This window comes from Tasmannia lanceolata, unplaced genomic scaffold (assembly GCF_043159265.1).
Source record: "Tasmannia lanceolata isolate RefF3 unplaced genomic scaffold, GAP_Taslan_0.1 ptg000006l, whole genome shotgun sequence".
In the NCBI taxonomy this organism is placed as follows: Eukaryota; Viridiplantae; Streptophyta; class Magnoliopsida; order Canellales; family Winteraceae; genus Tasmannia; species Tasmannia lanceolata.
This window is the reverse complement of record NW_027518683.1, coordinates 1,514,383-1,531,615: the sequence shown is the minus strand read 5'-3', so window position 1 is coordinate 1,531,615 and position 17,233 is coordinate 1,514,383. Positions and strand designations below refer to the sequence as shown.

General features: G+C 38.6%; 1 protein-coding gene across 2 annotated transcripts; it reads right to left on the bottom strand.

The window, feature by feature from the left end:
- Positions 1–812: 812 nt before the first annotated feature.
- On the bottom strand, positions 813–16,629 carry LOC143879198 (uncharacterized). 2 transcript variants are annotated; one of them, XM_077381433.1, is made up of 17 exons: positions 16,030–16,629; positions 12,739–13,397; positions 11,096–12,580; positions 10,253–10,633; positions 10,057–10,128; positions 9,805–9,885; positions 9,615–9,649; positions 9,404–9,479; positions 9,176–9,322; positions 4,300–4,491; positions 4,121–4,200; positions 3,955–4,024; positions 3,766–3,867; positions 2,731–2,836; positions 2,434–2,521; positions 1,331–1,543; positions 813–1,238 (listed from the first exon to the last, which is right to left on the bottom strand). In XM_077381433.1, exons 1-16 carry the CDS (start codon positions 16,400–16,402, stop codon positions 1,360–1,362), a joined length of 4,131 nt encoding a protein of 1,376 aa, XP_077237548.1. In that variant the 5' UTR covers positions 16,403–16,629; the 3' UTR covers positions 813–1,238; positions 1,331–1,359. The 2 variants fall into 2 exon arrangements, with proteins under 2 accessions (XP_077237548.1, XP_077237549.1); XM_077381434.1 differs by having other exon boundaries at positions 12,739–13,394.
- Between the last annotated feature and the right edge of the window lie 604 nt (positions 16,630–17,233).

Here is a 17,233-nt window from a genome sequence, read left to right as displayed (position 1 = left end):
AGCTCTTTTCCCTTAACCACCTTCGTTTATCTTTTTGGATGGCATTTTGAGATATCCATCTCTATTGCGAAGTGTCTTGTGAAAGAAAATGTAAATTGGAACGTGAAAAACAGGTGGGTTTTGCCGACATGCTTTTCACATGTGACTGTGGTGATCGATTAGCTCTTATTTTCATCTTTTTCTTCCATTTCTAATATCTTTTCCACTTTTCATTTCTATGAATTCTATCAGAGAAAATGGTTTGGGAGCAGCTACTCATAGAAGCTTATCTGAGCAGAGCTCACAAACCATAGGAGGGCCCACATTCTGGGGTTATCCTAAGCATTCATTTGGAAAGCCCCATCATGGATGAGGTGTGTAACAAAAATCAGCTCCATTTGGATCATCTTAGGGTGTCCATTTGTGGAGAAAAAAAATGAACATGTACTATTTGTCCACAAATCTACCCATTTTTTCCCTCCACAAATGGAAGGGTTAGGATGATCCAATGGAGCGATTTTTGGTACACACTCCATCCATGACAGGGCCTTCCAAATGAATGCTTACGATCACCCCCAAAATATGGGCCCCCCTATGGTTTGTGAGCTCTGCTCAGATAAGCTGATCTGAGCAACTGCTCACAAACCATTTCCTCATGAAAACCTTTTAAACGATCTCTACCAGCATTTTACTCGTTACCCAAAATGCTTTTTATTGCGAACTGATATTTTACACTCCTTTGTTTAAACTTTGCGTTCCATGTAGGAAATTTTAAAAATACAGAGAAAGTTGCAGTTAGATCTCTATCATGGTAGTTCAAGTATTCCTGACCATCAAATTAAACCCATTCGCCCGTTTGGCTGTATAAAGTATTCCTCATCGTCCATTCATATGGACTTTCATCAAACAGTCGGAATCGTCCGATTAACGTGCTTTTTGTTCAATTGGAGATCCAAAATGAGAACCACCATGTTATAATACTGGGCACACCTCAGTGTATCATAGTGAGATCGTACTTCATTGGAACATTTCTCATAATACAAGGAGCTACAGGCCTTAAATTCGCACCAGCTGGGGAAATTGCAACACCATTCTCTCCCTCTTATAGAGAATTCAAGGTGATGGCAAGGAAAATTTTTAACTTCTATTTTTTTGCTGAGTAGGCAAATAGATTAAACAAGGAAGATTAATTGTTACCTTTTTTGCAGTTAACTCAGCAACGGAACTGGATTCAGCAGCCAAATCCAAGTTAATCGACACTGCACCAGAAAAAAAACTTCTGTTACCACTCAAACAAATCCGGGCAGGAGAAAAAGTAAAAGTTGAATAGTGAAAGCAATGGAGAACATACTGATAAGCAATTCCATCGGCTGCAAAATTCTATCGACTCAAATCTTGAACGACCTGAGAAACACACTGACAGAGCCTTAGAATCATCGAATGTCCTGCTTTCAGACTCTGAATTGCATCTTTGATTTCAGATGAGAGTGATGATGGTGCTGTTTGCGTTCCAGATGTCTGAATTTGTAGCTGGGATGGAAGGATCTCTGAGGGATATAACGCACTGTTCCAAAACAATTGGGAATGATGAGGGTCATTTCCGAATTTTTGTTCTTCTTTTCTCCTAAAACAAAACTCTTTCGTAGAGTGGGGCATGGTTATCAGAGCGGGTGCTCCCTTACTAACCCCTGCTTTGTTCCCAGCCCTTATTGATTTGCATTAAAAAAAAGGGTGCAGGGAGGGTCTTAATGTCTACTGATGGTGGGGACAAGTTGCCCCCATCAAACAAAAAGACAATGCTTGCACTAACACAAAATGCAGAAGAAGTTTCTAAATTTGAGGCAGCTGTGACTGTCTAAGGCTTGTTTAACATGACACCAATTGCTAAAGATGAGAAGGATGATGAAAACATTGAGACTTCAGTTAACATCCTGAAGGGGCTGCTCTCCATGGAAATAACAAGCCTGGGATTATTTTATTTTTATCCCTGGATAGACCTGTTATCCACCTATCAGGTCAACCTTTGCTATTGGCTTTTTTTTTTTTTTTTTGAAGATGTTATTGGCTTTAATATTATCAGAACAAATTTGGTAAACAGAAGCAGGGTAGCCAATCCCAAGAACAGCTTATCCACGGATTTCTATTCCATTAGAGAACATCCCCAAAAGTTTGTAGTTATGCATATGTAAAAATATTTACTTGGGTTAATTTTCGTGAATATAGGACTGTCTAGAGCATTTGTGCCTCTGTAATCCTGAACGTTCTAGACCAGACCGCATAGCATGAAACTCAGACAAAAAGTAAGTCTAAACCTGGAAATGAAAAGACTTTTAACTTCTGAGTTACTCTAAACTTGGAAATCAAAAGAGTAAGTTCAGAATTAAATCCAAGCCCTCAATCACTTTGCATATGGGGAATACCTGCCAATAAAATAACAATCAGTACTGAACTTACCAATTCAGGTCTGTCATGTCAAGAATCAGAGTCGCCTTCCTACCACTCTTGAAATCCACGAAACAAAGCTGCAAATCAAGCCGAGCAGCTGCAAATAAAGAAGTGTAAGCAAGATACAAGTCTCCCAACTCGTGAATTAAACACATAGCCATTGATAAAAAGAGATTATCAATGATAGAGAACAAAATACTTAAGATAAAAAGTCCAGCTCCCAATTTCCAGCAAACATACAATGGGCAACACTCTTGTCATTAACTTTAGCACATGAAGGAAAGAGCAACAAGAAGAATGTCTTACTGCATGGAGAGTCAAAGCATGCGTTGATTAGATTTGGAAGCTCTATTCGTGCTCCCTGTACTTCTTCAATGACATCCAACAGATTGCCCAAAAGTAAACTAGTTACCTGCAATGAAAAGAAAATCCAAAGATGTCAAGAAACCATATTACAACTGCAATATTGTCTATTAAAATAACTTTAAGAAGCAAACAACACTATTCCAGGCAGCAACAAACTTTCATAAGCACAATATCAAAAAAACATAACTAAAATGAATTCAGGTTATTCATGAATAGCCACAAGTTCACTTCAGTTCTAACCATTTGTTGCATGGATTAGGCTATGTGATCCAGACTTTCCAGGATGGAATGGTTTAAGTAGAGACTTTCTGGGACGGAATGGTTTAAGCTTCTTTCTTCTTGGGTTCGGGACTACATTTTACATACTCATTCTCTTAACAAGTGCACGAGGGCAAACACATGTGACTTCTATTGGAATTTCTTCAGCACATAAAAGTGCATATTCTGAAGAGAGTTCGTCCATATGAATTATGATATACCAATAAGGGTATGGATTATCAAGTCAAAGTGCATCACAATTCCTGTTATTATACAAGAATTATCCAAGTTTCAAATTACTTTCACCATCATAACCATTTTCAAGCTCAATCAAGATGAGAATAATTTTGATGCTGCAGATCCAATAGGTTTTGAGGGAACCTTATCGATATCCCAGCTCCATTTTAAGGACTGAAACTTTAAGTCTTTAACTTAACAGCATATTTATTCGGTCTATGAAGTAGCTTTATGCTTTATAGATAAGGACTGAAACTTTAAGTCTTTAACTTAACAGCATATTTATTCGGTCTATGAAGTAGTTTTATGCTTTATAGATAACCGGCTGGCATAGACCCCCTTAAAAATTAGGCATGAAACCCTTGTCAGTTTGTCCTACGTGTAAAAAAGCAGAATCTATAGAGTCAATAGCAATTCCCAAAAGTAAATATAAACCTTGAACCACAATCAAAATTTTAAATACAAGAAAAATAAACTTGCCTGTGCCTCTTGCTGAAAACTTTTTGGATTACCAAGCCTGCGGTCACTCTTGGCAATGAAAACAAAGTCAAAGGCTGTGCGTGCATTCATATTTGGAAAGTTCTGATCCGCAAGAGAAAATATTAGGATAATTAAGTAGAACGAACAATGACAAGGTTTACAGTTTCTTGCAGAATGAGACCTCGCTACCTTCATGATATTGGAATCATTTAACATGTTGAAGGAGACTATACTTGAAAATGGTCCATTTTTTGTTAACCTGTCAAATGTTTGAAGCTAAGAAAATAGCAAGAAATAGCATGTGATGAAATTAAGCAGTAAAGAGAGTGGTTCAAATGATAAAACATCAACAGACCTTTGGGAGAGCAACCCAACAAAGTTGAGAACAATACTGCGGTGGCCATCCTTTCTCTCTATGTCACCCAGTTCCCATAACTGAAAGAATGCCGACAATTCAAACTGCTATCAGTAGCCAAAAAAAAAAGAATTTTGTATCATGTGAAGTACTAAAACCAAAATGGCATGAAAGGAGACCTGCAAGTATCGGCAAATAATCCTGCATCGAGCTCTCTTCTGCAGATGATCATTGATTAATATGATAGTCTCATCAACGCTTGGGTTTCCTTTTATCTTACAAGATGAATGAAAGGATTTAATTTGGTCCTTTATTTCTTTCTCTAGCCCTGCAAGCTCGTGCTTCATTCTGGCCACTCTATGATGTGAATCCTGGAAGAGCAATGAACAAACCACATAGCTAATACTCATCTTAAAATGAAAAATGGATTGGTGAAAAGCCCAAAATTAAAAAGAAAGTGTATTTTCACTTCTTAGGTTTCAAAACATGCCAAGCATATAAAGATCGGGAAGGAAAAGACTACTACTTACCATGTGAAGACTAACACATTTGCAATTAATGATAAGAAGCAAGATCAATATACTACCAAATCACATAAATTGTGTATCATGAATCTGGAATAACCTGGGTTGCCCAGACAAGTGCAAGCATTTGTTGTTCTCTCCAAAAAGTTGGGTTTCAAAAATATAACAATTATGTGAGCAATGCGTAATAAAATACCTGAAAAAGTTTTATTCTGCTAAGTATGTAAAATATTGAGGTACATGGTATATAGTTATTATCCAGGGGCATATATTTGTCTTTTTCCCTCTTTTAACTAATGAATGGAATTTCTGTAATTACGAAAGTCAATCAGTATTAAGGGCGGGCAAGTGAGAAGTCAGCAATGCTTCGCCCCCCACCCCCACAATTACTCTACGTCTCTTTTCCCGTTATATCTTCCAAATCTTTTCCTTTCATCTTCTTTCTACAGATATGATTCACTTTTCCACTTGAAATTAGAGCAAGATCGCAAGGTAGGATTTACTGTTAACCAACCAAAAGTCATATTTTTCAATGATTTTTTAATCATGATCTCACCTTTCCATGAGTGAAAAAACCCTATAATTTTTGCCCCAGATTCCAACCCTAAAGGGGGCGATTTTGAGATGGGTTCTTCCCGAGTGTCCAGCAAGTCTGATAATCAACACTGTCCAATCTTCCCGAATAGGAATGATCCCTAGATTGGGGTATCCATTTGTGTAAGTCTCCATAATATAAAGGATTGGTGCATGCAATCTAAAGATAAGTTAGATTGGCAAGTGTGTAAACAATCTGGTTGTGTTTTGAGTCCTTGGTGTACCATCTTGGAATTTATTTATTTTTGAATGGTAATATTAGTGTTGTTTCCAAGTATAGGCTCTTTAATCTTTATTGTTGTTGCGGTGAAAAAGAAATGCCAGTCAGAAGTAATGTTAGTTCTACGAACATTGGGAGTTCCGGGATAGTTGTTTGTGAATCAGGTGATACCCCCTGAAAAGTATGATTGTAGCTACTGTTAAACTGGATGTGCTGAATTATTTACATGGTCACGGGCTGTTAAAATGTCGGAGGACAAAGCTAACTTGAGTATCTCACAGGAAAGGTCATAGAGCCGCAGAAAGATAACCCAACACATGATCGTTGGGAGATAGAAGATCTCTTTGTGATGGCATTCCTCGTCAATTCTACAGAACTAGATATCAGCAAAGGCTTTATGTTTTTGCAGATAGTAAAAGATATTTGGGATCCGGTTTCTGAAATGTATTCCTAGTGCAAAATTTTATGAGGACATATCAGTTACGAATGGGCATTACCCATCTTCAACAAGGGGAGAAATCATTATCTAGCTACTTGCCACTCTCAAGCGTATGTGGGAGTTGGATTTTTATGATACATTCGAACCAGTATGTAATTCAAATGCAGTTGCTTATCAGAAACATGTTGAGCGGAACCATATTATTGACTTCCTTGCTGGCCTCAATCCAGAGTATGAGGCGGTTCGCATTCAACTTCTCAATTGTGATAACTTACCGAATCTCTAGCAAGTTTATGCCCATGTCCAAAGTGAGGAGAGTTGTTTTACCAATGCACAGCAACATCCTCCTCATATTGGGAAATCAGCTCTTGCATCCACCAGTAGTTTCCAAAACGGAGATAAAAGGGATGATAAGAGATTCTCCAAGGATTGGGATAAGCCAAAATGCCCTTATTGTGGCAAGATAAGACAAGATATGGAATATTGTTGGGATCTTATTGGTCGACCAGCACAGTTAACTCGAAAAAGGGACCATCTACTGCTCACATTGCATCGACTACAACCTGCTGGTATAGTAGTTGAACCCCGTTAAGCATCGCCCATAGTTCTTGCTCCTATGATAGCCCCCATTACCAATGATGAATTGGAACGCATGTGTCTTAAAGTATCTCAGTTGGAAAGCTCATCTACACAACATACACCACTCAGAAACACGTACATCTGCATTCCAAAGTTCTACTTCTCTATCATAAATCATTGATTTTGGTGCTTCAAACCACATGACGGGTATGTCTTCCATATTTTCTTTTTCTTTTTTTAAAGTTAGTCTTCCATATTTTCTTAATATTCTATTTATTCTGATCGTGATAAAGTGAAGGTTGTTCATAGATACCTCTCCTCCGTTGCTGATAAAGGGGAAATATGCATCAGTTCCAATTTATCATCATCATCTGTCTTGCATGTTCCAAAACTTGCACAGAAATAATTTCCATTAGTTCCTTTACCAAATCCTTGAATTGTGGCATAATATTTTTCCCTTCTATGTTTTTCAAGACAATCAAGGAAGATAATTGGGAATGGCCGAGAATCTAATGGACTGCATCTGCTCGAGATCTCACCACAGCTTCCAGTGGCTCACCAGTTTAGTTTAATTATCAGTAGTCCTAAATGTCACATAGATGTGTTAATGGAGTGGCATGTTAGACTTGGACATTTGTCTTTCCAGCATTTGAAATGTGTACATCTAGCCCTCCCCAGACCCCTCAATGGCAGGAGCCCCATGCACTGGGCCGCCCTTTTTTTCTTTCCCCAATTATTTGATCCAAATGGGGGATGCAAGTAGAGGGAAGCTAAAAGTGAGAAGATGATAGCTCTAGAGAATAATGGGATTTGGGAATTGGTAGATCTTCCTAGAGGACAGAATCCAGTGGGATGCAAGCGGGTATATACTATTAAGTGCAAGCATGACGAACCAGTTGATAGGTTGAGGCTCGCCTTGTGGCCAAAGCCCAAAGGATGCACACAAAATCATGGCATTGATTACCAGGAGACATTTGTACCCAGTTGCCACGATAAATTCCATCACAGAACTATTCTTTATTGCTGCAAACCTGGATTGGCCCCTTCATCAATTACAAGTAACAAATGCTTTCTTTCGTGGAGACCTAGAGGAGGCGGCCTAGATGCAGATCCCACTAGGCTTTCAATTCCCAGGTGCACAAGGGAAGGTTCCATCAGATATAGTGAATTGATATCCCCAATTCCCACAAAAAAGAATCATTTTTTCAATACTCAGTCGTTATTAGTTAATGATCATATCCTATTGATTGGATCTATACGCTTATTCTGATAGGAAATGAAATAGTAATGTTAAAACGGATGGATATTCGCAATGCAAAGAAGATCAACACTTATTTGTTTAATGAACAGCTCAAGGCACAATTGGTGTGATCATATATGTTGATGAAATTGTGGTTACTAGTGATTATCATAAAGAAATTCACAGGCTAAAAAGTTATCTACGATCAGAGTTTGAGATTAAAGATTTAGGAAAGGTGTATTACTTTCTTGGAATTGAAGTAGCCCGTTCCAAGAAGAGGATCTTGATTTCCCAAAGAAAATATATTCTAGTTCTTTTGAAGGAGACAGTCAACCTAGGAGCAAAACCGGCAACCTTGGAGCAAAACAGGCAACGACACCCATCAAACAAAATCACAGGCTAAGTGACGAAGATTGATTTACTTCTTTCTGCATAACAAAAAATCCTATTTAGCACGATTGGGCAGAACATATTGAGGTTGATCAAAGTTTCATACATGAAAGGCCTAGGCAGGCACCGCTAGTTGACATCCTTACAAAAGGTGCTACTACAGATCGATTATCTCAAATTGTTGGCAAGTTGGAGATAAGTGACATTTTTCTACCTCTCTTTTCCCTTGTTCTCTTCCACTTCTTGTCTTCTCAACTTCTTCTACAGTTGTGTTTCACTTTTCCATAAAGTATAAGTCAAGCTTTTTACCACCTGAATATGCTAAATTAGCTTTCAGATAGGAGGAGCATTTGGAAACTAACTTGAATGTAGAAAGTACTCGATACCAAGTTGATGTCCCAAATTTCTTTTAATATTGCATGTTTATGCTGTCATTTTGTAGCAAAGCTTCGAGTAAAAGAATGTCTAACACATTTATCTTATTTCAAAATTCCAATTACCCCCACACATTTTCTATGCTATCTACTCCAAACAATGACTAGAAACCAAATCCATCATGGCTTAAAACAAATATGCAATAAGGCAAGCAATCACATGTTTCCCAGAGAGCTTCCGATGCAAACTTATTGATGATACACGCATTACAACCAGCAGTACATCACCACTTCAGAATTTAAAGTTATTTGCATTACAATGTTTCATACCATACCAAACAGTGAGGAACAAAAGTTCATATCCACTTTAAAATAAAATGTAGGCATATGAACTGTTTCTGTCTATTGTTGGCAACACGAAAAATTTTCTTTTATTCTTTTTTTATAGCCAAGCTGGGATTGAGCCTCCGACCTCAGGGTTGAAGAAAAAAGCCTTGGCCATTGAGAAAGAGGCTCAACCCCAATTCTTTTTTTCTTTTTTTGAACGGTGAAATAAGAAAACCTTTTGCAGAGTACAAGAACTAGAAAATACACAATGAGATAGAAGTTACAAGTATCATAATGGAAATAGCAAGTGTTCAACAGACCAAACGAAGCATATGAATACATCCACAGCTTGGGATATTTATATGCACCTGATTTTTGCTGTCAAAATTGGGTGAAAGAGAGTGAGGATATCTGGCCTTATTTTGAGCATCACTTGTACCAGGTGTATGATTTTGCAGAATATTATTGTGACTGCAGCACTCCTGAATTCCTAACTGCAACTGCTGTACTTCTCTCTAAAAAAAGAACTGTGCTCAGCCCCTAAACTATATGTAAATTTCATAACAATAAGTGAAAAAAATTATAAGCAATTTCACCCGCTTTAGACGTTGTAGCGGCAACTTTGCCTGCTCATACATAAGCATAGTCTGCAACAATTTTGCTTCTACTACTCTGAGTAAAAAATAACAGCTCAATGTCAGCATTTTTCCTATTAAAACTGGCCGTTTTAGATACTCATGGCTATAAGACAGCGTACAAGAACAAATGGAAAAAGGGTTATATTTTAAACAGGCTGGAGTATATAACCTTTGCTGTCGTATGCTATCCACATCATTAATTTTCTGGAAAACATCAACCAAATGGCTGATTATTATCAAAACGCCACTTAATCTTACGATAATCCAACAATCATTCAAGTAGCATTTTAGTGAATTAGAATATAACTAGCTGAAATTTCATAGAACCCAAAATGAGTACATGCGAACATTTAGCAGACCTGGGCATGGATCTCAGTGCAAAGGATCTGATATTTTTTAGCCTTTTGCTGCATATCCAGAATATCTTCCAGAATTCCAAGCTGCACTCAAGAACAAATTTCAGGTACATGAGCACAACAGAAACACGGCAGCATCTAATCAGACACTAGTCAAAACAATAAGTAGCTAGGGAATTTAGCAAACTCGAAACAAATCTACTAATTTCTCTATCCTATTCATGATATGCAACAAATTGAAGAAAGGGAAAATACCTTTCGTGAATTAAGTTTATCAATTAATGTCGGTAAGACTTGTTTCGTAGCTGAAGAAAATTTTGAGTAAACCTGTAAGGTAGACTTGGAAGTTAGACTACCCCAATAAAGCACTTAAGCTAATTCTACTTGTTCCGAAATAGGATGCAAGGAAACAAATACCGAGGAGAGCAATTTAAGTATTTAACATACTTACATCACTCCATTGTTTTCTTGATACTTCAGCTATAATTTTTTCTGCCTCATTGCTGCTTATAATACTATGATCAGAAGGATATCCTGAGGCACTAGCCTCCGCTTCTGGGTGAAATTTAAGACTATTTTTTGTCCTCTCCATGTTCTCCATATGGTCTTTATCCACGAGGGTAATTGCTTCACTTATTTTTATTTTTCTGCCAGAACTCTCGCGATCAGGAATGAAAAGTGCTTTCTGTAAATTGTGGGGACTCTGGTGACTACCTTGACTTGGTTTACTGGAGAACGAACCATCCACAGAGAGAGAATGCACGCTGTCATGGTCTAGTAAATGAAAGGTCTTTTTCCTCAAGGCACTTTGAACCACCCGTTCAACCAAGCCCTGCATGTAAAAATAGTTCAAGTTTCTTATACTGCCAACACATTTTTTGTCATTTAAAAGCATATCCCAGGATTGAGATTTTTAACCAAGCAACACATTAATACACTCAAGGGAACCATACTAAATGTAGAAGAAATTCTGATGCTTAATCATGAGATTACATTATAAGTAGTGTCAAACAAACTCCAAAAGCTTAAGCTATTGGAGATGGTGTTATTTAATCTTTAATACTTCAACACTCCCCCTCACGTGTGGCCCCTCTTTCTAGGGTTGGCTTACACGTGGCACATGTGGACCCACTTTTGAGTTTGGCCATTGCATGTGGATTTTTGTTATCAAGAAGGTTTGAACTCAGGACCTTTGGCTCTGATACCATGTGAAACAACCAGTTACTACAAAAGCTTAAGCTATTGGAGATGGCGTTATTTAATCTCTTATAATTCAACAAATAACAAATGAGACCTTTCCAGATTGTGCTGGGGTTGCAATCTTTTTATGGATATCAGGAGCAAACTCATGCGAAGAAGCAGTCAGTTCTCCTTCAGGCAAGGATTTCTCTCGAGTCTTGGCTGGGGGCTCTGGACCCATCCATGTTGGGAAACTCCTATCTTGGCTTCCAGAGTGAATGTTTAGGGTAATTCTATGACTCAACATATTCCCCGGATCCTTCTCCAAGCCATGGGGAAAAGATTCTTCATTGGCTACCTCTTCGCGTTTACAGAAGTTTCTCAATTCACTAGAGTAGTCAATGGAAGGCATAGTAAAATCCTCTCTGGTTTCCCTGAGCAAGAAACTAGAAGAAGTGGTACCTTCAGCTCCCGGGGACAATCGAAACAAGTTCCTAGAAATCCTTATTGAGCCTTCTGTATCCTGCCTTCGGGTTGTATCCACAAGCCTGCCAGATTGATCCTGGGGATTCAAAATCTGTAAAGGTGTTCCCATAGGCCTCCCTGATGCAAATAACTTTTCTTCTCTTGGAGAGGATTTAAACTTATTAGGAGAACCAGTTACTTGATTAGTCTCCTTATGATTAGGCGTTGTCAGTATATGTGAAGAGTAAGGTATAGGTGTGGCCACGGCCGTTTCACTGGTAATGCGAAAATTCAGGGGATGCTTCTGTATATGTTCTCTTAACCCAGAGACCTGGTGCGGTGAAACTGTTGCCTCCATCAATTTATTACTTTGATTGTGCCTCAATATTATAAAGTTTGTGGGATTCTCAATGCTAGAACTAGTTTCCATTGCAATTTCCTGCACTGTTTTCTTTTCAGCATTATTTAACGAATGCCCTTCTATGCTAACAACAGAAGCACCCATATGTCGTGAGTTTGGATCCTTATTTCCCTCCATAATGTCCTCAAACGGAGGTCTAGACAATGATGATTTGGAGTTGTCAACTACAACGTCCTGTAATTCAACATTCTTGAATTTTGAGATGCTGTTCTTCGCAGATGATATGCTCACACCATGTTCTACACCTTCCTTATTTACAGAAGAAAAAAGTTGTTCTCTGGCAAAAGGACTAGATAACCATCCGCTGATGGATGAAACATCAGCATCACAAAATACCCGTCGCCGTTTAGCACGTAAAGAAGATACAGAAAATGATGAAAATTCATTGCCCTGATCAGCGTTCTGGCTGGAAGTAGGAGTATATGGTCCATCCCTAGGACGTTCTGATGATTTTGGTTGACTATTTGCAAGGGTAGAAGCAGGACTTTTTGCAACAGGCATAGAAGAAGAACGGGAAAAGTAGTGATTTTCCTCTAATATATCTCCAATATGACCAATAGTTTGATGATCCTGTTGCATAATCATATACGAGGTTGACTTTGAATTCATAGGTGAGAGGTTGCTACCATTACAAGTAGAGCCAAGTTCTATTTGAGATTGACTCATTTCAAGTACACCTTTGCTGGAATCCTTATCCACATCATAAAACATACCCTGCAATTAAAGTGTTTAAATATGTTAAATTAATATACCTCAGCCATCCAATAAACACTTGGAGATGATGACAGTAACAGAGCATGTAGAGAATAAATGAATGAAAGAAAAAAAAAAAAAAATTCCCAGAAGTCATGATTACAAAAGAAATTTATCACCTGGGTTGATCCATTATGTGTTTGGTTCAAGTGCTCATCAGCAATATCAGCAGGCAGAGTCACTTTTGTAATAGCTGGTATAGAGTCACCTTCAAAGTTGTCAACTCTTTCATTGCCGAAATTCTTTGGATCCATAAAATGAATCCCGGGCTCGCACAACGCCGAAAACTTACTTTCACTATTGAAAGATTTGGATGGGTTTGATTGATTAGAATCACAGAGAGGGTGTGTATCCTTACGAGCTTCAGCTAGCAGTGCATCCAAGCTGGGGGACAGCCTTCCATAATCATATTTATGTGGGTTTGCAACAACTGACTTCATATAATCCGAGTCACTACCAGTGTTAGATTTTCCATCAGAAACGCAGTGAGCTATAGGCTTTTTTATTCCTGTCAACAACATGAAACTATCAGGGTTGCCAGGTAAGGAGTCTCCAGTAGGTGTCTTTTCAGAAAACGGAAGATTATCCCCTGTTGGTGTCCTGAAATTTCCTTCTGCATTACTCAACCGTTTGTCTGACTGCACGAGACTACGAAAATGTAATGAAAATGCGGTGGAATCCATAGTAACATCATGATTATCATTGGAGGTTGCAGACTCAGTGGATAACCTCCCAGATCTTATAAAATCTGTTGACACAGGCCCGAAAAAATTGTCTTCTGCATGAAACACACGACATATTTAGCATCATGCATTTGAAGGCAGAGAAATGATAAATCGACCAATAAATATTTCTAAAAAGAAAAAAATATAAGAAAAACTTTCAACGAGATCCAGGACGCTAAACAGAAATTTTACACTAAAAAGAAGGATGGTAGGTTTCAATGGTCCAAAGTTATAAGGAGAACTTGCAAAATAACCCACCCTGATTTGCCATGAAAGAAGAAGGAGAAGAGGTCTGAGAAAATAGCAAACTTACCAAGATACTTCATATGGTTAGAACCCACCGCCTACATTGAAGATGAGTCTTCTCACTTTTACAGAATTCCTCACTGCCAGAACTCAGGGGAAGACTTCCCCTGAAATGGGGTGCATTAGCCATTACTAAAACCAAACAAACATTTCACTGTGGATTTACCCACCATGAAGGAGTTCAAAAAGTTTTTTCTAATTCATTGGGAATCATTGGAAGAATGCTTGGGAAAGAATTCCTTCACTGAAAACACTGGGAGAAAACTCCCCTTCAATGCATGGGCTGTTTGCTCGCTATCAAATAAAGATAGGCTTCTCTTTGTAACCATGGGAGAAAACCCCCAGAAACTCCCTTTGAAGTTTTGGTCATTTACACAATCATAAATCAAGACGGCTCACATCTCTTAAAACCAGATCATAGTGAGTAAAGTATCCCTTACTTGAACTAGATATCTTCTCTCTAATGAGATTGTTCCCAGTACAAAGTTTGGGGACTGTCCCTCTTGTTATTGGGAGAAATATTCCTTAAAAAGAATTCTCCCTCAACATATGAGAATGCGCCCTTCCAAATGACTACTAAAGTGGGTCAAAACACACCGTTAAAATGAGAGTTATTTCCCAACATATGGAGGACTGCTCCCTTGAAACTGGAGAATCTTCTCTCTCTGAGGGAATCATTCCCATATTATGATATTAAGCCAAGAGGTTTATCCCTCTATTGTTATGGGAGAAAACTCCCTGCAAATTCCATCACATTCACAATACTACCTAACAGAGGTTTCTTTTTGCTAGATAAGACCCTAATGGTACTTAATATTCAGTAAATAAACCTCCAATCCTAATTGTAGAAAACCGAGAGATCTCTAATCTCTCTCAAAATAGGAACAAACACGATGTGCAGCAAAGGACAAGAAGAGATGCAAGAAAAAACAATCACACAAAGCAAGAACACAAGATTTATGTAGTTTTGTGCCTACGCCCACGGGAGAAGAGTTTCACTATTTTGGTTTAAGGTTGCAAAGCTCTCATTTCCTCTTGGCCAAGAAAACTCACAAAACCTAACAACCAGCACTGTCAACGAGTTGACCGCACAACTTGACCCGCATGTGTACCACGCACATTAGTCCACCAAGTAATCAATCACTACCAGAATACACTAATGGTATTTAACGTTTAGTGAATTGTACAATCAAGCAATGTGTGAATTGTGCTCTCATTGACGTTCAATCATTGGCTACTTTTGTTTAAAGTTTCAAATTGTCCATTTGCAGGTTGTCATTCAGACAGTCAAGATCGACCAACCAGTGCAACTTTTGGCCTCCCTCGGTGGGAACAATCACTTGACCATCACAGTAGATAACGGGGAGAGCCACGATTAAAGGTGGTGCCACTGCCAAACTAACTAGTTCTAATTTAGGGCCTGATGGGGATCAAGAGTAAGAAGAGAGAGAAGCTCAAAAGATGGACCTCAAACATGTCTGGAGGTGAGGCCCGCGAGGACCACTCACGCCATATTGAAGCCAACCAAAGAAGGACGGGGGAATTTGGGCCCACGTGGAGAAGTTCTTTTTATTGAATTAGTTTCTAAATTGAGTGGAGAAGTCTCTAGGAATCCAAGTTAGGAAAGTTCTATTTGTTTCTATGTTAGGACTGTTGCTTCTTAGAAGGTTTGTTTAATTAAGACTTTTAGTAGAGTTATTTAGAAATTATTAAGTTTAAACATGATGCTATTACTGAGATGTTTAGGAGTCTTTTAGGCAAGTCGGGAGACAGGTCTTTATATATATTGTAAGGAGTGGGCTCATCGACTTTAAGATACGAAGAACAAAGAAAACAGTTTTTTGCAACTCTATTCAATTTGTGGATGTCATGACTACTCTTCGAGATGTGAGGCCTTGATCTCCTTTGGTGTGACCTCCTGGGAACCTCTTGGTGTGATGCCCAAGGTCTTTTTAGCGTGATGCTGGCACAACTATCTAATATATTCAGTGCATCAACGGTATTTAGATCTACTTTCAAGCTAGTTTCTTGCATTATGTTTGATTCAAATCCTGACTTCTTTCTTTTCTCCCTGCCTAGTCCCTTAAAAATCTAGTGTTCGATCCTCATAATATCTTAGGACTGTCCTAGTATTTTGAGAGCAAAAACTTAAAACCACTTTCTGCAGTCAGATCGACACACTAATGTTAACATCTACCTCTTTGCCCATAGGAACATTAGCACATATTATTATACTGCTCTTATTAGTTTTGAAGATTAACAACATAGAAAGATACTCCAGCAGAATGCCAAATTTAACCTAATTCAGCATTCCTCAGATTATAACACTACATTCGACAGTCAAAATAGCATAATAAAAACAAAAATCATCAAAATTACCTTCGTTTGACATCACAGAACCGGCCTCACTACCAGGAGAAGACAAATTCATATTCTGTACAAACAGCCGCTCTTCTTCCTCATCCTCATCTCCTTCTTCGTCATCATTTTCCCTCTGCGAAGACTCCTTCGAATCATCACTGTCTCCAAAATCTCTTTGAAACGCTAAAGCCTCGTTCCTTTGCCCTAATTCTGCATTCTCGAACTCAGGTCTCGCATCTGGTGGAGTCTCCATTTCCTCATCTTTGTAGAATACATGAACGGAAGTGATGTCTGCAAAGCTCACGCGCCTCGCTCGCTTCTTTTGGCGGGCGATTGTTTCTTCTTCCAGCTCGTTTGTGGTGCATTGGTCGTCTGGTTCTTTTGGATCCATGGCTTTTTGGAGGACGCTGTTCGATCTGGAGAAATTTTTGCAGAGATTGGAGGTTTAGAGAAGGTGAGGGGTTAGGGTTTTGGAGAAGATTGGGATTCTCGAGAGAGAGACTGTTACATACTTACATGTTTGTTTCCGAGTGTTTTGAAGAGAAATGGAAATGGAGTGCGGTTGTGCGGGAAAGCTAGGTTTAAAACAAGAGACCAAGGTATGGGATGAAAATATCCTCCCAGTGTTCGGACTAAAGGTAGCCCTCGAACCATCTTAATTTATAATCAACGGGACGACAGCTTGACACGTGTGCGTAAGCTTCTGTAAGGCTCTGTTCACTTGTTTTCCCGAGAAAGGAAAGGAAAGGAATCTGACGTGGCAAAATGGAAAGGAAAGAAAAAGAAACTGTGATTTCCCATGCTTTCTCGCTGTTCACTTGCCCAGAAAGGGAGGGAAAATATGCAAGAAAGTTATTTTCTCGCTGTTCACTTGCCCAGAAAGGGAGGGAAAATATACAGGAAAGTTATTTTCTCGCTGTTCAGTTGCCCAGAAAGCGGATGGATCAAGACCGTTGATTGGGCAGATCCAACAGTGCAAAATTTCTAGACTTGTCAAAATTTAGCTTCAACCTGGGGGGGGCTCCACCTCTACACTTCCAACACCTTTTTAATATAATTGAAAGTGACTTTTCGAAAAAAAAAAAAATTTGAAATTACTCTATATACACATAATACAATTTCAGCTGATTCAAAGCATGAATTTGATAAATTACATATTCAAACTATTGTTAGCTACAACTGTGTTTCCCACATAAAAGCTCAAGAATCAGGGCATCACTCT